General features: G+C 38.6%; 2 protein-coding genes across 2 annotated transcripts; one reads left to right on the forward strand and one right to left on the reverse strand.

Annotated features, from left to right (window-relative positions):
* The first annotated feature begins 11,425 nt into the window (after positions 1-11,425).
* On the forward strand, positions 11,426-14,106 carry LOC107764066 (pentatricopeptide repeat-containing protein At5g27460-like). Its single transcript, XM_016582590.2, has 3 exons — positions 11,426-11,569; positions 11,664-11,916; positions 12,748-14,106. The coding sequence occupies exons 1-3, from the start codon at positions 11,526-11,528 to the stop codon at positions 13,981-13,983; spliced, it is 1,533 nt and encodes a 510-aa protein (XP_016438076.2). The 5' UTR covers positions 11,426-11,525; the 3' UTR covers positions 13,984-14,106.
* Positions 14,107-14,382: 276 nt separating this feature from the next.
* On the reverse strand, positions 14,383-15,521 carry LOC107764067 (glutathione transferase GST 23). The gene is made up of 2 exons (XM_016582591.2): positions 14,934-15,521; positions 14,383-14,825 (listed from the first exon to the last, which is right to left on the reverse strand). Exons 1-2 carry the CDS (start codon positions 15,246-15,248, stop codon positions 14,463-14,465), a joined length of 678 nt encoding a protein of 225 aa, XP_016438077.1. The 5' UTR covers positions 15,249-15,521; the 3' UTR covers positions 14,383-14,462.
* Between the last annotated feature and the right edge of the window lie 25 nt (positions 15,522-15,546).

The raw sequence follows: 15,546 nt of genomic DNA on the forward strand, positions 1-15,546 counted from the left end.
CCCCAAGAACGCCACCGAACTAAGCCAAAACTCACACTTGGAGAACTTGGCATAAAGTTTCTCCTCATCCAGCCTCTGTAGTACAATCCTCATATGTTGTGCATAGGGGTGGGCATAAAATTTGAAAAATCAAATTCTGAATTGAACCAAATTAATTTTGTATTTTGGTATCCGGTTTTTCAGTTCTTCGGTATTATTCGATATAGATTTTCGGTATTTCGGTTCAGTACTCGGTATTGAATTTTTGATATTTCGGTATACCAAAATACCAAAATATATTAAGTCCAAGCCCATATCTATTTCTATTTTTCAGCCCAATAAAGAATAAACCTAAGCCCAACACCCCTAATCCCTTTGGCCTTAGTTAGTCCCTTAGGGCTTAGAGACTTAGAGAGCATACGGGCAAAACTTAACTTCTGCTTACCCCTTCCCTTTTCTATTTTCTAACCCTAATTTCTCTCAAAAACATTGCTTGACTGTTGTTGTAATTCACGACTACAATAGCAGAGATGGCGACGGAGACTTCCTGACCTCGGCAGTGGCGACTCCTCTCCTCGGCGACTGCTTGTTTGCTCATTGTTGACCTTTATTCTTTAATCTTCAAGTCTTCAACAGGTTCACGACTTCTTCATTCTTCAGGTTTTATGTTAGTTTCAACTTGTTATATTTCATTAAGTTTCTTATGTTGAATAATCAGTTTTTGAGCATTTAAAGCATAATTATTTTAGGGGGTTTAGCTAGTGAAAAGATCTGAGTTACGTACTTGAACTTGTATGGAGTTAAGAATATAAGAATCATTATTTTTGCCAAACTCAGTCTTAATTTTTCTTTTCTAAGAAACTGCCGTCAAAGAGCACTGAGGTTGCCAGCTGAGAAGGACTACATTAAAATAAAATCAAGAAGCTCGAGTCGCTAGATTTTTCAAACATTACATTCCTTTAGAAAGCTTTGCCATATTCCCTTAGGCTACTGACAAAAGAACAATATCATCTTAGAGTACAAGAGTAAGAAAGAAAGAACAATATCATCTTAGAGCATAAATCTCCTGCTGTCTATTTGCAATGTTCACATTTTCTTTTCAGGATCCACTGTTGCAATTGTTAAATCTAGGTCACTGCACTCTAGGAATTATTTTTTACTCTATGTAATTATCAAGATTCTATTTTCTAAGTTTGCCTTTGAGTGGTTGAATTCTCAGCAGAAGTCAGAAGAGATGTTAGGTAATAGGCATAGCATAATCTTGGGAGATTTGAAAGACATTGATATGATACCGAAACTGTACCGAACCAAATAAGAAAATACTGAACCGTACCGAACTACTTTAGTACGGTATTTGGTATGCACATTTGATATACCGAATATCGAAGTACCGAACCGTAGTTAATAAATATCGTATCGAAGTATCGAACGTTCACCCCTAGTTGTGCATGCTCCTCCTAGCTACGTGAGTAAACCAGGATATCATCAATGAAAACTATGACAAACGAGTCAAGATATGGCTGAAATACACTGTTCATCAGATGCATGAATGTTGATGGGGCATTGGTCAGCCCAAAAGACATCACAAGGAACTCATAGTGACCGTAGCAACTCCTGAATTCCATTTTCAGAATATTCGAGTCCCAAATCTTCAAATGGTGATACCTAGAAGTCAAGTCAATCTTAGAGAACAACATCGCTCCCTGAAGCTAGTCAAATAGATCATCAATGTGCGACAAAGGATACTTGTTCTTGATTGTAACTTTATTCAAATGCCTATAGTCAATGCACATCAGCATAGTACCATCCTACTTCTTCACAAACAGAACTGGTGCACCCCAAGGCGACGCACTAGGCCTAATAAATCCCTTATCAAGAAGTTCCTGAAGCTGCTCTTTCAATTCTTTCAACTTAGCTGATGCCATACGATATGGAGGAATAGAAATGGGTTGAGTGCTCGGCACCAAGTCAATACCAAAATCAATATCCTTGTTGGGTGGCATGCCCGTCATGTCTGCAGGAAACACATCCGGAAAGTATTGTACTACCGATACAGAATCAATAGTAGGAGTATCAGCATTAACATCCTTCACTAAGGCCAAATATGAAAGACACCCCTTCCCAACCATCTATTGGGAACATAATCTAGAGAACCTCTCCACTCGATCCCTGGCAACCCTGGCATAGCTAATGTCACGGTCTTAGCGTGACAATCCAGAATAGCATGAAACAAATACAACCAATCCATACCCAAAATCACATCGAAATCGACCATACTAAGCAATAAGAGAACAAGTCTAGTCTCCAATCACCCAATAGTCACTACACACGATCGATATACATGATCCACAATAATAGTATCGCCCACTAGCGTAGATACATGAACATATGAAACTAAGGACTCATGGGGCATATCTAGATAACGAGAAAAATATGATGATACATATGAGTAAATGAAACCAGGGTCAAATAATATAGAAGCATCCATGTGGCATACTGAGACAATACATATGATTACTGTGTCTGAAGCAACGATCTCTGGACTGGCAGGAATAGCGTAGAATCGAGCATGATCGCCACCTGATCGGCCTCCCCTCTAAGGTGCCTGAGCCCGACCCCGACCCCGAGCTGGCTGAGAGGGTAGTGAAGTAACTGGTGCGGAAGTCGCAGCCTGACTTCTCTGCTGAACTGGACCTCCCGAAAGGCGAGGACAATGCCTCTTCATATGACCCAACTCTCCACACTCAAAATATCCCCTCTCAGAAAATGGTGGCAAATACTGAGGCGGACCCTGAGAATCAGAATAACTACCAGAAGAACCTATTACAAATGAACCTTGAACTGAAGGAGCACGAGATGAACTCTGAGTTGGGAGTGCACTGAGAGATGACTGATCCGGTCGAGTACTGTATGAACCACGGTTAGCTGATGCGCCATGATGAACTGGGCGAGCCATCTGAGCAGGCCTATAAGGGCGACCCCTGTTGTGGTGGAACTGACCTTAGAGGGAACACCGCTGAAACCACCCGAACCACGAGGCCTCTTGGCCTCCCTCTCCTCATGCTCCTGGATATGGACTAACTCTAGTCATCGAGCAATATCAACCACCTCGTTAAACCTAGCACCGGATACACTCTCCCGAGTCATAACAAAACGCAACTGATAGGTGAATCAATGAATCTCTTAATCCTCTCTCTCTCAATGGGAACCAACCAAACTGTGTGACGAGACAACTCTCAAAACCTCATCTCATAGTGGGTCACAGATAGGGGTGGGAATTCAGTATTTCGGTTCGGTATTTAAGAATTTCGGTTCGGTATTTCGATATTCGGTTTATCAATTGTGTATACCAAATACCATACCAAATTATTTTGGTACGGTTCGGTATTTCTTATTTTGGTTCGGTACAGTTTCAGTTTAATAATGCTAAATAAGCAACACTAATGGGTGACAACAATGCACAACGATTAACAAGTGCACAATTCTGTGCAACAGTGCACTGTGCACAACGATTAAGGACTAAGGAGTGCAACATCTTCGCAGTGTACAATTCAAACTTCAAAGTTGTCAATTCAAAGTGCACATTGCACAATTCACAATTCTACTTAACTCACACATTGCACAACGATTAAGGACTAAGGAGTACAGCATCTTCACAGTACACATTGCACAATTAATAATTCTGCCTAACTCACACAGTGTAGCAGAATTAAACATAAAACAAAGACTCTAACAGTGCAACAGTAGCAGAAGAATTAACTTAGTCTTAACAGTGCAACAGTAGCAGCATAATTAAACACAGTGCAACAAAAACAAAGATTGCATCCCTCAATTCAAGTTTACACTAATAGTCTCGAATCAACTTAGTCTTAATTCTTAAATATGGATTTCAGGAAGACGCTCAAGACAACACCTAATATGCTTCCTTAAACAATATGTGCCATCCATTCTTGGATGAACATTACAGACTCGACCACAATACTTGCACTCTACTTTGCGAACTTCTCCGTTATCTTCTTTCACCTCAAAGTGTTCCCAAATATGAGAGCGTACTTTAGGAACACGGGGCATGATTGCACTTGAAGACTAAAAAAAGATAAATAAGTGACGATACAAGCAGAAACGAATTAAATGAAACAGAAAAACTAGACAGGACTTAATCCTAAATTATACCCAAAAATTCAACACTACATTTACATCAAAATTCATACCCCAAAAACATTCCTTCTCCAACAGTACAACTATTATTATAAAAAAAACAAATTGAAGATTGAAGAATGAAAAGTTATGAACCTGTTAAAGAGTTGAAGATTGAAGAATGAAGGTAAAAAAATGAGGAAACCAATAGTAGAGTCGCCAGCGCCGAGGTTGTGAAGTCATTTTGGCGTCATATGACTAATCTATATCGCGCCGAGGTTCTCACTTCTCTGAGTTCTCTCTCACAGTCACAACAGCCGATCTCTATTCTCTTAGGTTAGGTTTCTCCGTTTCTGTTTCTCCCTTTATAATTCCTTAATCCCTATAGTGAAAGACTAAAGAGGTTTCTGTTGGGCCTTATTGGGTTGGGCTGGGGCGTTAGGCACTAAGGCAGTATAGAGAATTAGATATACAACATATTGGGTTAGGCTGGGCAGTATAGGTCCAACATAAAATTCTTTAAAAATTCGGTATTTCTGTATACTGAAACTTCAAGATCCTAATACCGAGGGCCGTACCATTATACTGAAATACTGAAAAATGTAATACTGAATTATACCGAAAAAACTAAAATCGAAATACTGAATTAATTTAGTTCGGTTCGGAATTCGGTTTTTCAGAATTTATGCCCACCCCTAGTCACATACATGCCCTCCTAACGTAGCTGCTCGAACTGCTTGCACAACTCCTCCCTGCGAGTCTGTAGCACAAACTTCTCCGAGAAGAGAACAGAGAACTCATGCCATAAAAGTGGTGCAGCACTGACTGGTCTGATCCTCTCATAGGCTTCCCACCACCTGAAGGTAGCCCTGATAGCTGAAAAGTAGTAAAGGAGACTCCACTAGTCTCCAGAAAACCCGACGTGCGAAGAATCCGCTGGCACCTATCCAAGAAGTCCTGATCATTCTCTGACTTAGCCCCACTGAGGTTGGAGCCTCCCAAACCTCTCTAGTCTATTCTGCTTCTCGTCAGTTATAACGGGACCCATATGGGCATGAGCAACTGCAACCGACTGGGCTGGTAGTACCCCCAGTATCTGAAGTCCCTGCACCACCTGCTCTGGAGTATGGGCGGTGGGAGTCTGAGTACCTCCCCCGGCCTGAGAAGTGGTTGGCGCGGTCTAAACAGAAACCGCATGAGTAAGGCTAGTGCAAACACTCAATATCTGAGCCAAAGCCTCTTGAAGGCCTGGAATCACAATGGGCACAGTTTGTGCCTGAGCTTAGGGCTGCTTATCGAGTGGATCGGGCGGTTATTTACTCTTAACGGTTCAGCTTATCGGTTATCTACTTTTAAATGCATTAATTCGCTAGCCATCAGATAAGATATCAGGCAGATTGATATCGGTTTAGCTATTATCAGGGGTTTTATCGGCCTATTTGAATCAGTATTATAGAGGCCTATTTTGGTCCTTCGTGTTACTAGTAAATACCAGCAAAAAGCCAGTTTACTTGTGCATTTATTCATTCTTTAGTTGTCTCTCAAGGCACCTAGTTCTAGTGATTGGATTATCTACATTACTTTATTTTGGCTTGTGCATTTTGTAGGTTGCCTTCAAAACCAAAGTATTCCACCCAAACATCAACAATAATGGTAGTATTTGTCTTGACATCCTAAAAGAACAATGGAGCACCGCCCTTACTATATCCAAGGTAAATTATTGCATATGGATAAATGGAAGGAATATTTAACGGGTTAACGGTTTATCCAATAATAAAATTAAATAATCCGCCCCCAAATCGATAAGTCATTAATAATAAAATCTCAATTCGTTCACCACCCGATACCAATAAGCAATTAAGTTATTTTTGCGGTTCGGTTTTCGATTTCGGTTTAATTTTGAGCACCCCTACCTAAGATGGCCCCACTGGCTCGACCACATCAGGAACCTGCTCCTGAGCTGGAGAAACTGGTGGATCTTCAGGTGTTGCTCTTAGGGCTATGCATAATTTGGTAAATACTGAATTACCATACCGAAACTGAAATTTTTGGTATTTGATATTTGGTTTAAATTTTTAAAAAATTGGTATTAGGTATGGTATTTGGTATTTTTTTTAAATACCAAAATATTGATACCGTACCAAAATATATATTGGATTAATTTAAATATCAGGTCATCCTTACAGCCCGCAATTACTAGAGAGCTTATGGAGAATGTTTCTAGTTCCATGTTCTTTAGTTAAAGCTTGTGCGCCACCTATTTTTGCCTATGTGGTTAATGGATGTTACCCGAATGATTTCTGTAAACAACACTTGTGAAAAACTTATTTTGGTCACATTTGAGAAGCTTACTGGTGTCTGGTATATTACGGAGATGCAAGTTAAAGCTTTAGACCAGACATACTTACATGTTGATGAAGTTTGTAAATATTATTCTAATCTTATGCTCTTGTTTATAGAAGTCCCATATATGATGTGTAGTGTTGTTGAATTCATAAGATTGATTTTGCTGGATAGTTATAATTTTAATTTTACTGGCTAGTTAAGGTATTATTCTCCCCTAAATATAATGTTCAGAAGCTGCTTTAGAACCGAATAAACCAAAGTTACCGTACCGAATAAACCGAAAGGGAAAAACCGAACCATGCCGAATTTAATTTGGTACGGTATTGGTATAGCATTTTAGGATACCGAATACCGAAAATACCAAACTGAAACATCTAAATACCGTACTGTACTGACCAACAAACACCCATAGCTGCTCTAGCTGTTGTGCGAGCTGCACCCCAACCTCTACCGCGACCTCGACCTCTCGTGGCCCTAGCTGTTGGTACTGTGGTCGTTAGACTGATACGGTAGCACATGTCCTCACCATCTATGAAAGAATAGAATAACAGAATTTTAGTTCCCGGAATCTATAAATTCTCACGAAAAGAATACAAGAAAGTGAAGTTTTCCTAAGGGTTCGGCAACCTCTCGAAGATAAGTGCAGACATTTCCGTACCGATCCGCAAGACTCTACTAACCCTACTCATGACTCATGAGACCTATGTAACCTAGGCTCTGATGCCAACTTATCACGACTCAAAATCCCAAGTGTTGTGATGGCGCATATCATGATACTAGGCAAGTTGACAACTCACACATACCATCATCTTGAAATTTAAATTATACGAAAATAAACTTAAGTAAGTAAAAGTCTCATAAAACTGAATGAAAATATCGCAACTCAATAAAAAATATCCCAAAACCCGGGTGTCACTAAGTACATGAACATCTATACAAATAAATAGTCTGATACACTATCTAAGAAAGTAGAACTGAATAAGTAAAATTGGGGGATATGGGAGGAGAGTCAAGGTCTAAGGACTCCAAGGTAGCTACCTCGATAATCTCCGAACGGCAGAAAACTCTAAGATCAACAACCACCGTACCCGAAAATACCTGGATCTATACACGAAGTATAGGGTGTAGCGTGAGTACAACCAACTTTATAAGTAACAAGTCTAACCTTTGTAGTGAAGCAGTGACGAGTCCCAATAATACGGTCCAAATACATAATTAAACGGTACAGAATTTTACAGAACATATCACAGTAATGTCTCAGAAAAACTCATAATCTGCAGGTACCAGTACAGGAATGTAGACATGCTTCCAGGTTTAACAGTTAAACTCAGAACAGATAAAATATGTCAAGTCTGAATGATATGAGTAATATGACAGGTCTACATGCCAATATGCATATCGTATGTGATGCAACACAATGAAAGCCTTGCATACTCACACTCTCGGAGTACTCAACCTGGCTGTCTCAATTGTCACTCATCACACTTAATCACTCAGGACTGTATAGGGAAGATCCAACCCAAATGCAAATAAATCCAGGATAGATCCAGCCTAAATGCAAATAAATCGATAGCAACTGCGCTCACTGTTGGTGTGCAGACTCCGGAGGGGCAGATCTAGCCCATGCGCTATAATAAGCCAATCATGGCATAAATCAATAAAGCATGTTGCAGTGTGTAGCCCGATCCCATAAATATCACTCACAAATAGGCCCTCGGCCTCATTCAGTCATCAATCTTCCCAGGCTTTCGGGATCACAACACTCATGCTAAGTAGCCCAAATCAATAATGCGTGATGTGACAATGTATGACAATAGAGACTGAGATATGATATGCAATGATGAATGCGACTGAGTACATAACTGCAATTAAGCAAATAACTCCACATCAAAGAACGACCAATGCGGGTCCCAATAACACCAGCACATAGCCTAAACATGATTTCTAGCATAAACCACAACTCAAGTGCTCTAACACATAGGGTTCAACAAAATTATTCTGATATGACAGCTATACAGTTCCACATAATTGACTGAATCACAATTACTATGGTGCACACCCGCATGTCTGTCACTTAGCATGCGCGTCACCTCAACACCCAATCATATGGCACGTAATTTCAAGGATTCATATCTTCAGAACCAAGTTTAGAAGCGTTACTTACCTCAAACCATGAAAATCTTTACTCCAACAAGCCCTTGCTTCACGAACCGGTCTCCGAATGCCTCCAATCTAGCTCAAGCTATAGGAATCAATTCCATATAAAATTACTAAGTTCTTAATAAAAAGTCAAAAAGTCAACTCAAAAGTCAACCCCGGGGCCCACATCTCGGAATCCAATAAAAGTTACAAAATCCGAATGCCCATTCAACCACTAGTCCAACCATACTAAATTCCGACACTAAATCGTCACTCAAATCCCCAAACTTAACTCTCCAATCCCTAGCCTAAAACTCCCAAAATTCCACCTCAAAAACACACAAACTAGGTGGGAAATTCAATGGGGAAACAATATTATTGAATAAAAATAATCACAAGTGACTTACCTCAATAAAAACCCCTCAAAATCCCTCTCACAAATCGCCTTAGTCCGAGTTTGCAAAGTCTAAAATGATAAAATCACGAAAACCCTTAAACCTTTATTTTGCCCCGTGCTTTTCGCACCTATGCCCTTTTTCTACGCTTCTGCGATATCGCTTTTGCGGTCAAGTCTCCGCATCTGCAAAACTCACTTAAACTCCGCTCCATCTCTTCTGCGTCCCCCAATCCCGCATCTGCAGGCTCACTTTTGCGCAACAAGGTTCGCTTCTGCGAACTACCATTTCCAGCTCACCCTCCGCTTCTGCGGAGCCACACACGTATCTGCGGGCTCGCAGATGCGGCACTAACCATCAGTAGCCCAGTCAAAGTCGCTTCTGTGACGCCATCCCCGCACCTGAAACCATGACCCTCGCAGGTGCGATCACACCATTCCATCACCCATCAACATTTTCTTAAGTCCAAAAATCGATTCGCTAACCCTCCGAAATCCACCCGAGGCCCCCGGAACCTCAATCAATTATACCAACAAGTCCTAAAACATGATACGAACTTAGTCGAGGCCTCAAATCACATCAAACACCATCAAAAAAATGAATCACACCCCAATTCAAGCCTAATAGAAACTAAAAAATTTCAACTTCTACAATCGATGCCGAAACCTATCAAATCACATCTGATTGACCTCAAATTATTCACACAAGTCATAAATGAAATTCTAGGACCTACTCTAACTCCTAGAACCAAAATTCGAGTCTGATAACCACAAAGTCAACTCTCGGCCAAACTTCTAAATTTCCAAGACTTCTAATTTTCCAACTTTCGCCATTTCAAGCCCAAATCAACTACGGACCTCCAAATCACTATCCAGACTCACTCTTAAGTCCAAAATCACCTAACGGAGCTATCGGAACTATCAAAACTCCATTCCGGAGCCATTTATATATAAGTCAATATACAGTCAACCTTTTTAACTTAAGCTTCCAACCTTGAGACTAAGTGTCTCAACTCATTCCTAAACATCTCCGGAACTGAATCAACTACCCCGGCAAGCCACATAACGACAATTGAGCATAAAATAAGCAGTAAATGGGAGAACAGGACTACAACACTCAAAATGACCGCCCAAATAGTTACAAAAATACTCCATGTCCCAAGCATTGTCATCGATGGAAAGTTTGCTAGAGAGATCTACTTATGAAGAGGGCACAAAATAGTAAGAAATTTTTTGTTCCATAGATGATACAGACTGAAGTCGACATATACATAACAAAGTAGAAATAAAAGACCAAAGAAGTCTATAGTTAATTAAATAAATCGGGCCAACTTGGTGCAATCAGTAGCCCTCAGGATACGATCATTTTATCAAAATCTTATCCGACAAGAAGTTTGATTGGGCCACATTGCCGAATAAATGCTAATCTTTCGCTGGTTTAAAGGCTAGGCACTGAAGTCCGCTACTATTTGAAATTGGAGGCATTATATTCTCCGTAGATAATGGCACATCAGCTCCAATAAAATGAAGCGTCATCAGAGGAATATCAGTGCCTTCAAGATCTTTGTAGCACATAGAATATACTATTCCTTCGTATTACTCCTTCGTTTCAAATTATTTGACGTGATTTCTAAAATAGTTGTCTCAAATTATTTATCATTTTAGAAATTCAAGACAAAATTAGTTTTTTTTTTTCTTTTCATTTTACCATTGTAGTAATTATTGTTGAAGACTACAAAGACCTCAATTATGGGGTGATATTATGATTGCTCAAATACCAATAAGACATGTATAAGAGTAAAATAAGTAAAACTATTATAATTAATATTTTTTAAGGGATGTGTAAAAGAAACACATGACAAATAATTTGAGACGGATGGAGTAATTGATTTCACTTTAAACATGAAAAGAATTGCAATTCCGTTTAATTAGTGTTTTTATTCCAAATTGTACCTAAGCTCAAGCTTGGTAGTTGGTTTGAATTGTGTTTACTAACTCTAATTGGAACTTTGTATTAACATTATAGCTCCCGTTTGATCATAGATTTTAGCTTCATTTTTTTAAAAAAAGATTGAAAACATTATTTATTTTTTTTATGAAATATGATCATGTTTTGGGGGGAAAATTTTAAAAATTTTCAAGTTCCCAAAAACTGCGCTAAACCAGTTTTGGGGGGAATTTTTTTTTTTCACTCACAAAACTTCAATTTTTCTTCAAATAAAATGCATGTCCAAACACAACTTCAACTTTCAAAAAATTATTTTTCAATCCAACTTCAAAAACTCTTTTTTAAATTTCAGTCAAATCTATGTCCAAATGTTGCCATACAGTTACAACTTAATACTATATGTTTTAACACATTTAATGAAGGGGTGAAATGGACAAGATTTCAGACATCGAGGATTAAACTGGATTTTCAAAAACAAATGATTTCCGCTAAAACACGCCCCAAAACCCAAACAAAACACTCAAAAGGAACAAGAAGTAGCCTATTCACAACGTCAGAAGTGAAAGTAGGAAAGCTCTAAAAATGCTATTCAAGGTAGTTGGCTTCAATCTTTCAAGATTTCAAGGGTACGAAACACCCTTTTCTCTCTTTATTCCATTTCTGTTGTTTGTACAATCTCTTCAATTCTGAAAATGGAAATTAAGTACATTTTTTTGGCAGCTCATGGACATGGAGATATGCGTTGTCACGATCATGCTCAAGCTCAACCAACAAAACGACGCTGTTTAACAGAAGTTACCCCAGTGGGTTTGATCTAAAAAAACGAATTTTGAAGGTGGTTTCATCAGATGTGAACACGACGAGGAGTGTGCTTCAGAATTGGGTGGACGAAGGCCGTAAAGTTTCTGTACCCGAGCTCAGGATTATTACCCGGCAGCTGGTGAAACGACGTCGTTTCAAACCCGCTCTGGAGGTCCTTTTTTAATTAAACAAAACTTGTAGAATTTCATATGCTTGGTGCGTGAATATGTGATGATTTAGTGAGGTTACTTAAGTTAATAATGTTAGTAACCATATACTCTCGAGAGTCAAACTTCAATTTGGACATAGAATCTTTAAGCTTTTGGAAATAAAAATTATACATTTGGAGACTAGATATATTTGGACATAGAATGTATTTTGAATGCTAATACATTTAAAGTATCTCTTTCTGAAAAAAAAATTAGGAACTTTTTCCTTATGGGTGCTTGATTAATACTGTAATAAGGTTTTTTAAGTCGATAAAATGAATCAATTGTTTCCTTTCTGAGATGGTGGTAGAAATATCTTCTTCTTTTTTGTTGTAAAATTGAGGGGTTAAAAGTGGGTGCTTGATTATGTGATTTCTATACTACTATTTAGTCAAATATTATTGATATTGTGCTACTAGTTTTCTTTTCTTCTTATGAAGGTAAAAATTATTATTGATGTGGTGGGAAACCCCGGATACCATGTGTGACATAAAGTAGAGAATCATACATAAAGACATGACTTTCTCGAAAGAGCATTCTACTAATATGTACAAAAGAATTTTCTACTTGTTTGCTTATAATTTTATATACAATTATATAATGCTAATATTTGCTTTGTATACTTGATAGAGGAGTGCTGGTAAGGATTTGGCGTTAACTGTTAATTGTGAAACCTTTTCTTAATTGCGAAACCTTTTCTTTTGAAATCTCTCCTCCTTTTATCCGAGTGTGCATGTAATGAAGCAAGATACATTAAGACGATAATGTATATCTTTATTTTTCTTCATTTGCAGATACTTAAGTGGATGGAAACTCAACACAGATCTCACATGTTAGCTTCCGATTACGCCATGAGATTGGAATTAACTGTTAAAGACCATGGTAGCACAGAAGCTGAAAGATATTTTGACAGTTTAACAAGCACTTTTATACGGAAAGCTGCTTCCGTCCCTCTTCTTCGTTGTTATGTTAAAGAAAGGTCCGCTGAGAAGGCTGAAGCTTTCATGCTAAAGATAAACAGGTTGGGACTTGCTCTGAGCCCTCATCTGTTTAATGAAATGATGAAGCTTTATATGGCTACATCTCAGTACCAGAAAGTATTATCTGTCATTTTGCAAATGAAGCAAAACCGAATATCCTTAAATGTTCTCTCCTATAATTTCTGGATGGACGCATGTGGGAAGCTCTCTGGGGTCGAATCAGCAGAGATGGTATACAAAGAAATGCAGAGCAACCAAAATGTAGAAGTGGGATGGACCTCTTTATCTACATTAGCGAATATTTATATGAAAGCAGGACTGACGGATAAGGCCTTTTTGGCCCTAAAAATTGCTGAAAAGAAAATATCCAAAAGTACTCACCGGCCTTACTTCTTTCTCATTACACAGTATGCTTCCTTGAATAACAAAGATGGAGTACTTCGGGTCTGGGAAGCTTCTAAAGCAGTAAATTCTCAAATGACTTGTGCTAATTACATGTGTATCTTGTCATCTTTGGTGAAGCTTGGCGACATGAGAGAAGCCGAGAGAATTTTTGCAGAATGGGAGTCTCAATGCAGAACATATGACATTAGGGTCTGCAACATACTTCTTGGTGGATACATGAGAAATGGATCAGTGGAAAAAGCTGAATCATTACATTATCGCACGTTGGAGAAAGGTGGATGTCCAAATTCTAAAACCTGGGAGATACTGGTGGAGGGCTGGATAAGAAGTCAACAAATGGTTAAAGCTATTGATGCCTTGAAAAGTGGTCTTGCTGCTCTAAAACGTTATGATTGGAGGCCTTCACCAAGTATTGTTGTTGCCATTGCAGAATATTTCGAAGAAACTAGAAATTTTGAGAATGCTATGGAGTTTCTTAAGACTCTTAGACATTTTCGTCTTGCTAATTTGCAAGTGTACAAGTCATTGCTTAGAATGCAAACCTCAAGAGAAGAAAGTCCACAGGGCATCCTTGATATGATGCAGAAGGATGGAATTGAAGTGGATGATGAGACCTCTGTTATCTGTTCAGGCATTTTGCATTGAGTCTGAAGGTCGCAGATATATCTACTTCGTGAGAACTGAAAACTCATAGTGGTACTTTAATTATTCTTTAGAAGTTGACTCTTAGACCTGGGCAATAGATAGGTTACTACGTTGCATTGTAAGAGAACTTGTTACTATTCCCAATTTATGCGACACTCTTTCCTTTTTAGTCAATCCCAAAAAAATTACACCTTTATATATTTAGTAACAATTCAACTTCAAATTTTCATTTTTATCCTTAGTGAGATGATTTCTAGACATACAAATTTATATGGAATTGAAGGTGCAAAGCTCCCTGACAATTTAAGGAGTTGAAGTTTGCTTATGATATCATAATCATAGATGCTTAGGCCCTTATTTCCCTACAAAATTATATTTGATAAGCAAAATCTCAAATGTCATACAAACTCATCTAAAAGATTACATATCATATAATCATATGTAGTAACATCTTCGACCATGTGATCAAATTTTAGTTTTCAAGGTGACGCTGAAGCAACCAACATCTTGTAAAATCCTTTGTTATGTTCTAACAATTTGTCTTTGGGTGGTGTACACTCTTTCAGAATGGGAGCAGCTTCGAGGATATTCTGAAACCATACAACAAGTGAAGGCATTTCCTCTGCATCAATAAGTTTGATATCAATAATCTCCTCAACAATCTGAGCCCAACAAATGATCCAAGCAGATGCAACATCAATGAAGCCTATCCTCGTATCTCCAAAAAAGCGTTTCTTGTCTAGTTCGCCCTCTAAAAGTTTCAAGTTCTCACGAGCTTCTTTTACTATCTTCTGCTGCTCCTCTCCGACCTTGGAGAAAGTAGCAAAGATTCCTGGCACACACTGGAAAGAAGGAAAGAGCATGAAAATTTCAGTGAGTGATTTGCTGCAAGATGATAAACTAGTGACAAGAATCGATTCTTTCATATCTGAACATCAGTTATTACCTGCCTTATCATCAACAAATTTTGCCCAGAATCGCGCTTTGGCTCTTTCATAAGGATCTTCAGGGAGGAGGGGATTTTGCTTCCAAGTCTCGTCGATGTATTCAAGTATGACTAATGATTCTGCAATAGGTTTCCCATTATGAACCAGAACCGGAATCTTTTTATGAACTGGATTATACTGCAAGAGCAAAGGACTTTTGTTTGGGAGATCTTCTTCTTGGTAATCATATTCAACCCCTTTAAGTTTCAGAGCCCAATGAACCCTTAGAGCATAAGGGCTTGCCCAGTATCCAAGCAATTTCACTCCCTCACCTGCCATTTGCTGATTCTTGCTTTGCAGAGGCTACTGAACTCTCTTGTTATATAGAGGTACAATTCTTGCTATGCAACCCAAAAGGGGCCAAGGCTGCTGCCAAATGTTGATATATTACAAGTCTTTGAGGTAATTATGTGTGAAATAGTGAAGTGATCTTGATAATTATACATTTTTATTGCTGCCGGGTCAAGGTATACCAGCAAGATGATTGGTTCTTTGACTTTTAATATTAAGAACTTTCCTTGGCCTTTATTAATCTTATCGGAAAATGACAATTTCTACAATCATAATCATGTAGTTT

Source organism: Nicotiana tabacum, chromosome 19 (genome assembly GCF_000715075.1).
Source record: "Nicotiana tabacum cultivar K326 chromosome 19, ASM71507v2, whole genome shotgun sequence".
In the NCBI taxonomy this organism is placed as follows: domain Eukaryota; kingdom Viridiplantae; phylum Streptophyta; class Magnoliopsida; order Solanales; family Solanaceae; genus Nicotiana; species Nicotiana tabacum.

Excerpts from the sequence above, each read along its gene's own strand:
- LOC107764066 (XM_016582590.2), top strand. The coding sequence starts at position 11,526 with ATGCTATTCAAGGTAGTTGGCTTCAATCTTTCAAGATTTCAAGG. Across the intron at positions 11,570-11,663 it reads AATCTTTCAAGATTTCAAGG|CTCATGGACATGGAGATATG; the intron begins GTACGAAACACC and ends TTTTTTTGGCAG. Across the intron at positions 11,917-12,747 it reads GTTTCAAACCCGCTCTGGAG|ATACTTAAGTGGATGGAAAC; the intron begins GTCCTTTTTTAA and ends CTTCATTTGCAG.
- LOC107764067 (XM_016582591.2), bottom strand. The coding sequence starts at position 15,248 with ATGGCAGGTGAGGGAGTGAAATTGCTTGGATACTGGGCAAGCCCTTAT. Across the intron at positions 14,826-14,933 it reads CAAAATTTGTTGATGATAAG|TGTGTGCCAGGAATCTTTGC; the intron begins GCAGGTAATAAC and ends CCTTCTTTCCAG.